This window comes from Sycon ciliatum, chromosome 8 (genome assembly GCF_964019385.1).
Source record: "Sycon ciliatum chromosome 8, ocSycCili1.1, whole genome shotgun sequence".
NCBI lineage: Eukaryota > Metazoa > Porifera > Calcarea > Leucosolenida > Sycettidae > Sycon > Sycon ciliatum.
Window position 1 is genome coordinate 7,083,549 of NC_088650.1, and position 11,989 is coordinate 7,095,537.

The window sequence follows — 11,989 nt, forward strand, 5'->3', positions numbered from 1 at the left end:
AAATAGAAGCTGAAAGCCATCAAAGTCAAAGCATTCTGGCTAGCGCGTTTGTGTACTGTATGTCACGAGCGCTAGCGCGCTAGTCGCAGCAAACGCTCGCAGGCCAGAGTTAGCGCTATTTGGGCTGTTTGCCGCACGCGGCAGCTGGATGGATCACGTGATCCAAGCTGACAAATAAGGTCCGATGGTTCAGCTACATTGAGCCACAAGCCTTGGAGAGAGAGAAAATCAAGTTTTTTATACACCGGAAGCGATACGACCTTTTGACACGTATGTCGACTTACTGGGTTTCCAGAGCAGCGCTGGCCTGGCCAGGCAGTGGACTAGTCACTATCGACTCCAGCCAGCACAGACTGTCAGTGTGACCTGGTGACTGAGCTGTGTGATTGCACTTCGACAGAGAGCCGCTCAGTCTTAGTTTCTCCTTCCAGTAGTAACATCGATCAAAGAGCGCTTTGGATGCGCTCTCCAAGACGTTTCCTATCATGTTTGTTCTTGACAGCACTTGAAATTATGACAGGTGTAGTGCAGTCCACACTGATTCCACAGTAAAAATGAGACTGCGCTCATTTGTCCAGCTGTAGTATCGAAACGACCATGGAAAATCATCAAAATTTCGAGAAGGAGCTTCAAGCAATGTTTGATTTGCTACATCGCGGTCGCTAGTTACGGTTCAAAATTCGACATTGGGACAAGAAAAGGCGGTCGCTGGTCGCGTTCAGCAGGTAGTCGCTAGTCACAGTGCATTTTGAATGTGAGACCGTCCGTGCCTGACAAAGACAAAATTAAGTGGTCGGTAGTACCAGGCCGGTCGCTAGTCACGGTGGTCGTTAGTTACAGGTTTTACTGCACATACAAACAGCGCTGCAGCATGGTGGAAAACCATGAAAACAGGAGTACCGGTATGTGCTGTCCCCAAGCCAGGGAGAGTAAATAGCCTGCGGGGACTTCAACTCGGGAGCTCCCGGAGTCAGACAGCGCTACTTATACGCAGCTGCGCCATGTAGATCTTAGTACATGTAGTAGTAATACCACTGGCGCCTACTCAGCAGCTGCTACTACTCAGTACTGTACTAGCCTGGAGCCTAATGTAGGGAAGGCTTCGAAGAGGGGGATTTGCAGATCGATGCCCGTGCGAGACACCGGAAACTGGCATCATTAGACATGGTTAGCATTTTACCGTTCACGCTATTTCGACGGTCGGCGTGTAGAGGGCGTGTAGAGGGCGCGTAGAGGGCGAGTCTACTGTTTTTGATGTGTTTTCGAGACACGGTTACGGGTTAGCAGTTCGGCTTCTGAGTCCTGACTCCTGACGCAACGGTAGACGTGTGAGGTAAGCCTAGTTAGAATCTTACCGTTTCGTTCTCCCGCTAAAAAGAGCTTTCTATCGTTGAAACGGTACCAAACCGACGGTATTTTTGGGTTTGGGGTACGAGTACCGTTGGATCTAGGGCGTGAACTGTAAAATGCCATGTCTACACACACAAAAACGGTGCAGGCCTACCGCCGAAAACAGCGTGAACGGTAAAAATGCTAACCATGTCTATTATAGCATTATTCTGAGTGCAGCCTTGACCAATGAAATCAAGACAACGGAAATAATGCTGAGCTGTCTGTCCGTGTGTGCTTGTGCTACAACTGAGCCTTGGTGGACAATGCCCGAAAAAGTTGGCAGATTCTGCTCGAACACAATGGCAGAATCATACAAGTACAATGTGCAAAGCTTATAGAGTTATAGCGGGCAGTTCCTTGAATTCTGCTCCTATATCCTCTTCTTTATCTATAAAGACACATGACTGTATAATACCCTATACCAAACATGCATGAAAATACCAGCAGAGCACATGTACCAAATTCTGCCAATTGTTCTGGCAGCATTATCACCAAGGGCTAGCTACGATCGAGCCTGATTTTCTACAACTACCAGCGCCGCATTGTTGAGCACTGCCACTAGCGTGACTTTCCCAAACAACTTGTTATTACCCTCTCACAGTCTCAGCTCAGGGCCCATGCTGTTGTGCATACATGTACCCATGATGATGTACATGTACATGTAAGCAGCTTGCCACGGATCTGTCAGTAATAATACTTGTGCTGCAAAAAAGGGGGTCCACAGATCCCATGCAAGGCCGCCAAGCCGTTCATGCATTCACTCTCAATGATTTATAGCAGTGCAGTCACATGTTACATAATACAGTAACTAAAGACCACCATGAGTCATGACTGTACTAGCGACCAGCCTGGTACTAAAGACCGCTTCGCCGGGCACAGACGGTCTCACATTCACATAATTATTATGGTTGTGCGATGCAAACCTCTAACTAAGGACCACCTGCCACTAAAGATCGCTCTTGCTGGCCCCAAGGCAAGGGGTGGTCGTTAGTCACAGGTGTTACTCTACATGTACTGTACTATGACGTACTCTATGACACTATGACTACTGAAGTACAGTGCTGGAAACTGAAATCCGACCCCCTGAGCTGTGCGCTCACATCGCAAAGACCCAACACTACGAAACAGAGACCGCTATTGTAGAATGATATCATCAAAATTTTGTGTGAACCCACCGCTCAGGGGGTCGGATTTCAGTTGCCAGCACTGTGCTATGTATTGATACTAAATTCATTTTGCCCGTGCAAGAGGCGTTACTCTTATGATACAAAGTAAGTACTGCATGATATACCATCTAGTAAGTACTGCATGATATACCATCTAGTAAGTACTGCATGATATACCATCTAGTAAGTACTGCATGATATACCATCTAGTAAGTACTGCATGATATACCATCTAGTAAGTACTGCATGATATACCATCTAGTAAGTACTGCATGATACACCATCTAGTAAGTACTGCATGATATACCATCTAGTAAGTACTGCATGATATACCATCTAGTAAGTACTGCATGATATACATGTACCATCTAGTAAGTACTGCATGATATGCCATCTAGTAAGTACTGCATGATATACCATCTAGTAAGTACTGCATGATATACCATCTAGTAAGTACTGCATGATATACCATCTAGTAAGTACTGCATGATATACCATCTAGTAAGTACTGCATGATATACCATCTAGTAAGTACTGCATGATATACCATCTAGTAAGTACTGCATGAATTAAAAGCGTCCTAGTATTATAAGTTACATGTACGACCTGCTATAATAATTATATTATTGTAGTACCATAAATGACGACTAGGAAACTAAGCTTGTCAGGCAGCATGAATGTGCACTCGAAACAGATTTTGTCTGCATTGGCACTACGACCTTCCTCCTTTCTTCCCTCTCCTTCTGCCCGGTCGCCGTTGACGTGTGGTCTCGGATGAAGCTGTTGAGCCTGGCTGTGAAGGCGACTCGACTGGACTTGATGTTACCAATTCAGACGGAGTTGGTGGTGGGCTTGAAGTTGATTCCTCGCTGGTTGGTGCATCAGTCAGCTCATGTATTGGCATATCAGCGTTGACCGATGTCTGTGTTCGCAACAATGCACTCAATTCCTCGCGGACTGTGTGGTAGTTGGTATCGGCAGCCAGATTGACTCTCTCCGAGTAGCCAAAGATGGTCCTGGGATCGTCACGGTGATCGAACAGCTCCACAGACTGAACAGCATCCCAGTCTGTGAGGCCGGTGGCGGTGTCGTAGCTAACCCACTCGGTGTAGCGCCAGCTCTCCGTCCGCACCGTATAGCCCATTAAGGGACTACTTGCGAACGCATTGCTGGCGCGCAGGATCTGTGAAAAGCTCGCATCCTTCCACGTGGACGGTGCCTCTTCACCGCTCAGCAGTGGCGTCAGGGACTTTCCCTGCAGTGTGGCCGGGATCTCGTAGTTAGCTATGTCAACAAGCGTTGGGTACACATCGAGCAGTTCAACATTGGTGGAGATTCTGGCGCCGGCGGTTGTCGAACGCGACGGGTCGCGGATCATCAGCACGACACGATTGGCGGGCTCAAACGTGGTGCCCTTTCCCCACTCGGCCATGTCGCCCAGGTGCCAGCCATGGTCACTCAGCAGCACCACTGTGGTGTTCTGGTCAAGGCCGAGCGTCCGCAGTTCGGTCAGTACCCGACCAATCTGAACATGACCGATAGGCAAAGAGGCAGTTTGAAAATACATGTACAGGATGCAGGAGTAGGCGTGATTAGTGCAGAAACGCTCTAATTTAGATCATCACTAGTTGAGGGAATTACTAATTTAGTTCACACCTTTGATCATCATTATCTACAAAAACAGCATTGCATCTACTGTACTTCTTTGTCGCATTTGTAGTTGGCAAAGTTTCATACTGAAATGATACATACGGGTGCCCGAGCATTGGTTAGATTTTCAAGAATGTCCACAGCAAATATTATACCCCCGATGTGGCTGGCATGTGTCGAGTGTCCGACCGAGAGATTATTCTGATGAACAGCATACAGTGCGAGTGCGGCCTAGTGTGAGCATTCTACCATGGCAATACACATGCAGCTTGTTCAAGGATGAGACCACTCAGACCATGCGATGAACTGTTGTATTTACCTGATCGTCAACGAAGGAGGTGGCTGCCCAGTATGCCCGCCGCAGCTCCGCGGCCTTCGAGTCTGGCATCCAGTTACCCTGACCTCGCCTCAGGTTCAGGTTGGCAATGTCCTGGTATCCACGTAGCTCTGCATAGTTGCTCCATGCTATGTTGGACAAGTCTGCATCCAGTCACCAGAGAATTGAAGATGCGATAGGAAAATCATTGGAAATCAGTGGTTTGCACTTCGATGGTCAGTCTAAACTCAGGGGCGTCAGAAGGTAATTTCGTGTGGTATGGTCAGCCATCTGAAGTACAATTTCCTGGCTGAGCCGAACATTTTGGAAATTTAGAGCCCAAATCAGTGCACTTTATTGATTCACGGGGTACTTGGGGCAAATAGGGGTACGATCAATACCGTAGTGACCGTACCGTGTGCGATGCCCCTGAAACTACATGTACTTGAAACTTGGCATGGAAAAGGTGGATGCCCAATAGGGCGGAAACAGTCGAACTTCATTTCAACTGAGATATGCAAAGTCATGTAGATATACCAAAGGGTGGATGGATGGATGGATGGATGGGTGGATGGATGGGTGGAAGGATGGATGGATGGGTGGATGGATGGATGGATGGATTGATGGATGAATGGATGGATGGAGGGAGGGTGGGATGGATGGATGGAGGGGGAGAGTGGATGGGTAGGCAACAAGATGGACAAGAATGTCAAAACTTTCCTTTTTTTCTATTGACTCACCGGTTGGTGGACTGGTGTCATCTGCCAGCGCTACTGGGAGTGGGTACCGGTCAAGATAGGACTGTGGGAAAACAAACGGTAGGTGAGGCTTGTGCAGGCCCATGGCAATGAAGAACTTGCCGTGCTTCAGCGAACGCATCTGCTCGATGGTGTTGCTTGCTACCTGATAGTCTGGAAACTCGGATTCCGGATCGGCCCGCGCTTCCCACGAGACTGCCTTTCCGGTAAAGCTCCGGCCATTGGGTGAAGTGTAGTAGGGCTCAGTCCAGCTGGCACTGTCCTCATCACCACCTGCACAGGAAAATGATGCCCGGAAATCTTTATAAAACGTGTTTGCTTATTCAGAAGATATTGGAAACCAAACAATAGGAGGACAGAGAAAGTGTTTTTTACTCCGAGTTTCACGCACTAAGCGATCATCAGAAAACAGATTGGACACCATGTCACCCGGTTGCTTTGTGGTGCATGCAAGTATGCATTCCCAGTCTTATCCAGACAGTGTGCGAGCACTGGTCTACAATCATCGAAATAGCTACAATATGGCTTCGCATATGGCTTCGCATGCATATTATGTGTGTACTTGTGCTGATGTACATGTAAAAGTATGATCAGTTGAGGCCCACATATGACCCCCCCCCCCCCCTCTCCCGCACACATACACACACACACACACACACACACACACACACACACACACACACACACACACACACACACACACACAAGCACCCCTGCATAGCCCGAGTACAGTACCATCTCTCCTCACCGGAGGATACACCTTGATGGAAGACCTTGCCACCGCCGGCCACCCGATAGCCCTTGTTCTTGAAGAACTGCGGCAGGGTGACGGCATTGTCCAGGCCGGGTGTGCTGCGGAAGTATGTATTCAGATCAAACACCTACACGGTGTGCAGGCAGAGAAAGCAGACAAAGAAGACCATAACGAGATCATTATCATGTATTGAGCTCAGGGACCCCGGTCAGCGACGGCCAAGCATGTACAGAATGGCGCGTAACTAAACGAGCTCACTACCTACAGTTGCCATACTTACAAAGGAAGACAAGGCATGCACTGTCTGACTGCTGGTCATACATCAGGCGCGTAGCACCGCCGTTGGAGGTGGTGCGGCTGGAGGGGGTCGGCGGTGTCCCCGGGAAATGTTTTGAAATTAGGATGTAGAATCCTGCATTCTGGGCACTTTGGGCATTGTGTTTAAAAAAAGTGGTCCGGCCAAAGCCAGACGGGCTGGACCGGCTGCTATGCCCCCTGTACATGCATGTGACAATGAAGTATTAGTTGAATGAACAGTGATTCTTCAGGACACAGTACCCCGGATATCACATCGTGCTTTTCTATGCCTTGAATCTGAAGAACCTGTGCTTCTCTGGAGATGCTGCATGCACCTTACACGCAGGATATACATGAAGGGTCCCCAGAAAAAAACTGACAGTTTTTATGTTCGTTGGACAGGAGTCAGGAGGGTAAGCTGCTTTCGGCCCGTTCCTCACTCAGTCCAAACTTTCTCACCACAACACCACACAGCTGTATGGAAGACTTGATGCCAGTATGTACTAACACTCGGAGTTGTGTTGCTGGTATGGTGAACACGGTCCGAGGCTGGTGTTAGTGGGGAGTTTGAACTAAATGCTGGACAGCGGATACATAATCATGTTTCGCCATGAACGACATAGTGGGTTTGCCTTGCTGTTGGACCACAGCAGGGAGTCACGAAAAGGCTTTCACGGCCCCCTAGGTCAAATCTAAGCACGAGGCCATGCTGTGGATGTGCATTTATAATACACCTGTTTACCTGTGTAGTCTGTGGACGTAGACCAGTGAGGAAAGACGATCGGCTTGGTGCACATATAGAATACTGGCAGTACGCACTGTTGAACAGTGCTGCTGTCTTGGCAAAGTCCTGGATGTTTGGCGAGCTGAAACAGAAGGGGAAGGAGGACGGGCAGGTTGATGATGGGTGGCAAGTTACAAATTAATTAGCAACATACATGGACACACAAAGTGTGACACTCGCGTGCACACACACAGACATGCACACACCACACACACCATGTACCATGTACCATGTATACGCCCGTCGCAAGAGAAGCACGCAAATCTGCAAATGCACTGGATGCATGTGCACGCACAGATTTTCTCTTATAGCAACGATAGCGAACAAGATCTGAATGAGACAGATCAAGACTTGCGCCAGATAACTGTCTAATCCACACAACTGCACACACACACACACACACACACACACACACACACACACACACACACGCACACACACACGCACACACACACACACACACACACACACACACACACCTTTGGACCTTAGGAAAGCCCATCGCCAAAGGCGATGATAGCTATTAGGCGAGGCAGTAGTTCTTGTGTCGGGATAAATCATTCGGACGGCGAAAGTCGCGGCCGCAGACACAGACGAACACTCTTGGCACACACACACACACACACAAACACACACACACACACACACACACACACACACACACACACACACACACACACACACACACACACACACACACACACACACATCCTGGTCTGCTCGCTGATGTGCTTCAAGCCTTAGCTTTTTGCGACTTCAAACAAAATAGCCCTGGGGAGACTGAGAGGACGTCATCCGGCTACTACCAAGAACTGATCAACATGAATACCGGTACTACAAGCCATTGAAGGAGGGATCATGATTATTTTCTTCCCTCTCTGATCTCTCAGCCGTGAAGCTTACCTGTGGTTGAAGCCGTACGCGGCTAATTCCGGACGTAAATCATCCACCACCATCAGTAGAACGTTGGACGGCGAGGATACCGGTGCGCTGTGAGCATTGTGCCACGGTATGAGCTGAACGACAAGCAAGAGCGCAGCACCCACCCGTAGAAAACTGAGCCGCGACATTGACCTCTTCTCGCGCCGGTGCGAGAAAGTCGGACGACACCTTCGAAACGAACGGTCACGTCCGTCGGCTTCCTTTTCCGCACGTATGAATAATTTTGGGGAAAGCCACGATGTTTCACCAGTAGATGTACAGAACAGGGTTTACAGAACAGACTCTAGATCTACAGCAGATCTACAGACGCAGTTCTTGTGAGCAGTGTTGATGATCACAAGGAGAAAGACCTTCTTCGTCTGGACGCTTGGCTCTCTTATTTAGGCTAGCGACGATGCTTTCATTAATGCACATGTGTAGTGGGAGTCTGGCTCGATTTGGCTGCCACTAGCACTGCATGCGTGGTGCTCGCATGTCACACTCTCGAGTCACAGTCCTAGCCAGTCGACCGAACCTGCCATGATTCATGAGTCAGCTTTGTGGACGAGTCGCTTTTACTATCGGGACGGTAGATTTACCACAGAGGCGAGAATAGAGACTGGCCTGAGTGCATGCTCACATATCTATTGCGCGATATCGGCGATAGCACGGGTCACCCTGACATGATTAGAACACACGTTCCCTCGGTCTGGGGCCGACAGCGCTAGCGCACGATGTTTTCCAAGAGCAGAGTCATGAAGGACAAGGTCATTTGGGGGTCAGGCATCACCCAAGATCCCATCAAAACGCGCCACCCAAGACTTCCACAAAATCGAATCATACCGGGTCGTGGTGTAGACCTACCATGGAGTATCGATGCTGCGGTAGATCGTGCAATGATCACCACTGTCTGAAGAATCTAAGAATAAGCAATTGTTAATTGTGCGAGCACACACACAATGTGATGGTTTTCCAAGTCGATGACAAACACACAACACTGTTGAAGACTCTACAGTCTGATAAGGACAAAGCGTCAGTTATGAAAGGCCTCCTTGCATGATATTGTCATAGCACTTCAGTGTCAACAATGACAACATGCTAAGCTTCAAAGCATGTGTATTATCAAGAGTACATACCTCCCCCAGTTATGTACTCTTGGTATTATTAATTAATTTTGTACAGTTCAACCATTGCCAACTAGTAATTACTTGGCAAGAATATGAAGCTGTGTACGTGTACTAGAGTATCTGTCCGGGACTCCCCGGGTAGTGTAGATACTACAGTACAAGCAAGAGTACATAACCCCCGGGGGGGGTTATGTACTCTTGCTACAAGTCATGATGTACATGTACATCACCTACTGCAGTTAGTACAGTACTAAGAGTTCATTACCCAACTCTTGCTATAGTACAATGTACTCTCTCCTGGACATGACAGTACACCACTGGTACACAGTACCAATGTAGACAACTATGGAGTATGGCTGACTAAGTAAGGGACTCAGTCAGTGACGATGCTGTAGTCCGAGCAACGCTTTTGAAAAAGTAACATCGGCCGCCAGAGAGCAGGCTGCTGCAACTGTAGACGAGATGTGGAATGGCTGGCATGCCAAGTTTATGTCGGTTCTCGAAAGTCACGCTCCCCTGCGTGAAGTCAGAATCTCCACCAGGAGGACTCCCCCGCCATGGTCCGACCGTGATCTATTCCAACTGAACATGCGCAAGAATAGACTTCACCGAAAGTGGCTACGAGATAAGACTGTGCATCTACATGAGGAGTACAAGCGAGCCCGTGCAGAAGCCTCAAATGCTTACCGGCGAAAACGCAATCAGCATTTCCAACAGCAGTGTCGTGATCACTCCTCCAACCTGCGGAAGATGTGGTCCGTGATCAACTCTGTCACTAGCCGTTCTCGTCAACATCATCAGCCAACGTGCGACATCACAGAAGTCTCGGATGCCTTCCACAGCATTGTACATGATCCGTCCCGTCCGGCGCAGCTCCAGATTCCCATTGGTCCACAGCCGCAAGGCTCAATGCTGACCTTCCAGTCAACCACCCCAGATGAGGTCAAGCACCTCCTGGAACGGATAAATCCCTGCAAAGCCACAGGCAGTGATGGGATTCCTGGGTGTCTGCTACGTGCTTGCGCTGACCTGTTGGCTCCATCGCTTTCAGTGCTCTTCAGCTCATCGCTGAGGCATGGTGAAGTCCCTCTGGCTTTCAAACATGCTGTAATAAGCCCTCTCTTCAAAGCTGGCGATCCATCGGTAGCTGCAAATTATCGTCCTGTGTCGCTCCTGCCGATCGTATCCAAACTACTCGAGAAGATAGTCCAGAAGCAACTTGTTGCACATCTGGAGCGATCATGTGCCATACCACCGACTCAGTTTGCCTTCCGCCGTGAGCACTCCACAGAGGACGCCCTAGTTGTAGCAACAGATGCCATCTTAAAGGCCCGGGACGACAAGTTGACCACAGGCGTCTGCCTAATCGACATGTCAAAAGCCTTTGACAAGGTCAATCACAGCCAACTGGTCCGGGACCTATTCGATCTCGGCCTGGACAATGCCTCCCTTCGCTGGTTCTGCAGCTACTTAAGCGATCGAACCCAGCAAGTGCGCATTGGCCCCACCTACAGTGTTGCTGCTAAGTGCTCATCTGGTGTACCTCAGGGCTCGGTCCTAGGACCGATCCTGTTTAGCATGTACACCCGTGATGTCCCTGCCATAGCCCATCCTGCTCCATCTCTGCAATTTGCCGATGACATTGCAGTGCACTGCCACAGAAAATCAGTGCTAGCCACATCAGCCTGCCTGTCAGGGGCCGTCACCAACGTCGCTGACTGGCTCAAGCATCGACATCTGCTACTAAATGACAAGAAGAGCCAGGTCCTGTCAATTGTACCACAACGCAATGCGGGTCAGCATATCGCTGTCCGCTGCAACCAGACAGAGCTTCCCCTGAGCCCAACAGCAAGGTACCTCGGCGTGACCCTTGACGCCGCTGTGAAGTGGGACCCCCATGTTGACGCGATGGCGAAGAAAGTTGTGCAGAAGATTGGAGCATTGTGGCGGTCCCGCAGATGTCTGAGCCTCAGTAGTCGCATCCAGTATGTGAGGTCAGTCATCATGCCTGACCTCCTATATGGGTCTAACGCCTTCTCTTCCTCCCTCAAGGTTTCGCAGCTTGATCGCCTTCAGGTCCTGCAGAACCGAGCGGCGAGAGCGGTATACGGTTTGCCGCCTCACACCTCGGCTCAGCCTCTGCTCGAACGGATGTCCCTGTACAGAGCTCGGGAGTGCTACGCCCAGAAGCGGCTCGTCCTGGTGTGGCGCTGTGTCAATGGGAAAGCCAGCAGTGTCCTCCAGGACCTATTCTCACCATCAGCTGGCAGCACCACCCGGCACCAGGTTTCCAGGGGCCTCACTGTCCCCTCGGCACAGTCAGAAGCCGGCAGATCTCGCCTGGCCTTTCAGGCAGCCTTGGCCTGGAACGCTCTCCCAAGGAGTGTAAGGGAGATCAAGGCTGCCCAGCAATTTAAGCTTGCCTCCATCCCCTACACCTTGCAATGAATGCTCTGTCTGACTTTTCCCGTCCACACACCACGTCATTTACGGTACTCTTCTCTGCGTGCTTGTGCGCTCAAGTTATGAACTCTTTGTGTTCCCTCTGTTGACGCTTCAAAATCGCTCTATTGACACTGCAAAATCGCTCTGTTGACGCTACAAAATTGCTTATCATCTCCCTCCCTCCCTCCCCCCCCCCCCCCTCTCTCTCTCTCTCTCTCTCTCTCTCTCTCTCTCTCTCTCTCCCCGTAGCTCTCTCCCTTTTGAAATTCGCTTCCATAGAATTGGGCACCATTGCCCGTTTGGCCTTGCGAAGCAAAATAAAAATCAACAACAACAACAGGCCGCCCAGGCCATCCACTGATCCAGGCTGGAGAGTCGC

The 11,989-nt window shown here is 49.7% G+C and overlaps 1 protein-coding gene across 1 annotated transcript; it reads right to left on the reverse strand.

Annotated features, from left to right (window-relative positions):
- Positions 1-3,110: 3,110 nt before the first annotated feature.
- Positions 3,111-8,391, reverse strand: LOC135823083 (iduronate 2-sulfatase-like). The gene is made up of 6 exons (XM_065335912.1): positions 8,021-8,391; positions 7,076-7,199; positions 6,031-6,163; positions 5,265-5,555; positions 4,528-4,688; positions 3,111-4,083 (listed from the first exon to the last, which is right to left on the reverse strand). The coding sequence occupies exons 1-6, from the start codon at positions 8,185-8,187 to the stop codon at positions 3,271-3,273; spliced, it is 1,689 nt and encodes a 562-aa protein (XP_065191984.1). The 5' UTR covers positions 8,188-8,391; the 3' UTR covers positions 3,111-3,270.
- Between the last annotated feature and the right edge of the window lie 3,598 nt (positions 8,392-11,989).

Coding starts and splice junctions, on each gene's coding strand:
- LOC135823083 (XM_065335912.1), bottom strand. CDS start 8,187: ATGTCGCGGCTCAGTTTTCTACGGGTGGGTGCTGCGCTCTTGCTTGTC. Junction 7,200..8,020: donor GCGTACGGCTTCAACCACAG/GTAAGCTTCACG, acceptor CTTCTGTTTCAG/CTCGCCAAACATCCAGGACT. Junction 4,084..4,527: donor CCTCCTTCGTTGACGATCAG/GTAAATACAACA, acceptor GGTCATGTTCAG/ATTGGTCGGGTACTGACCGA.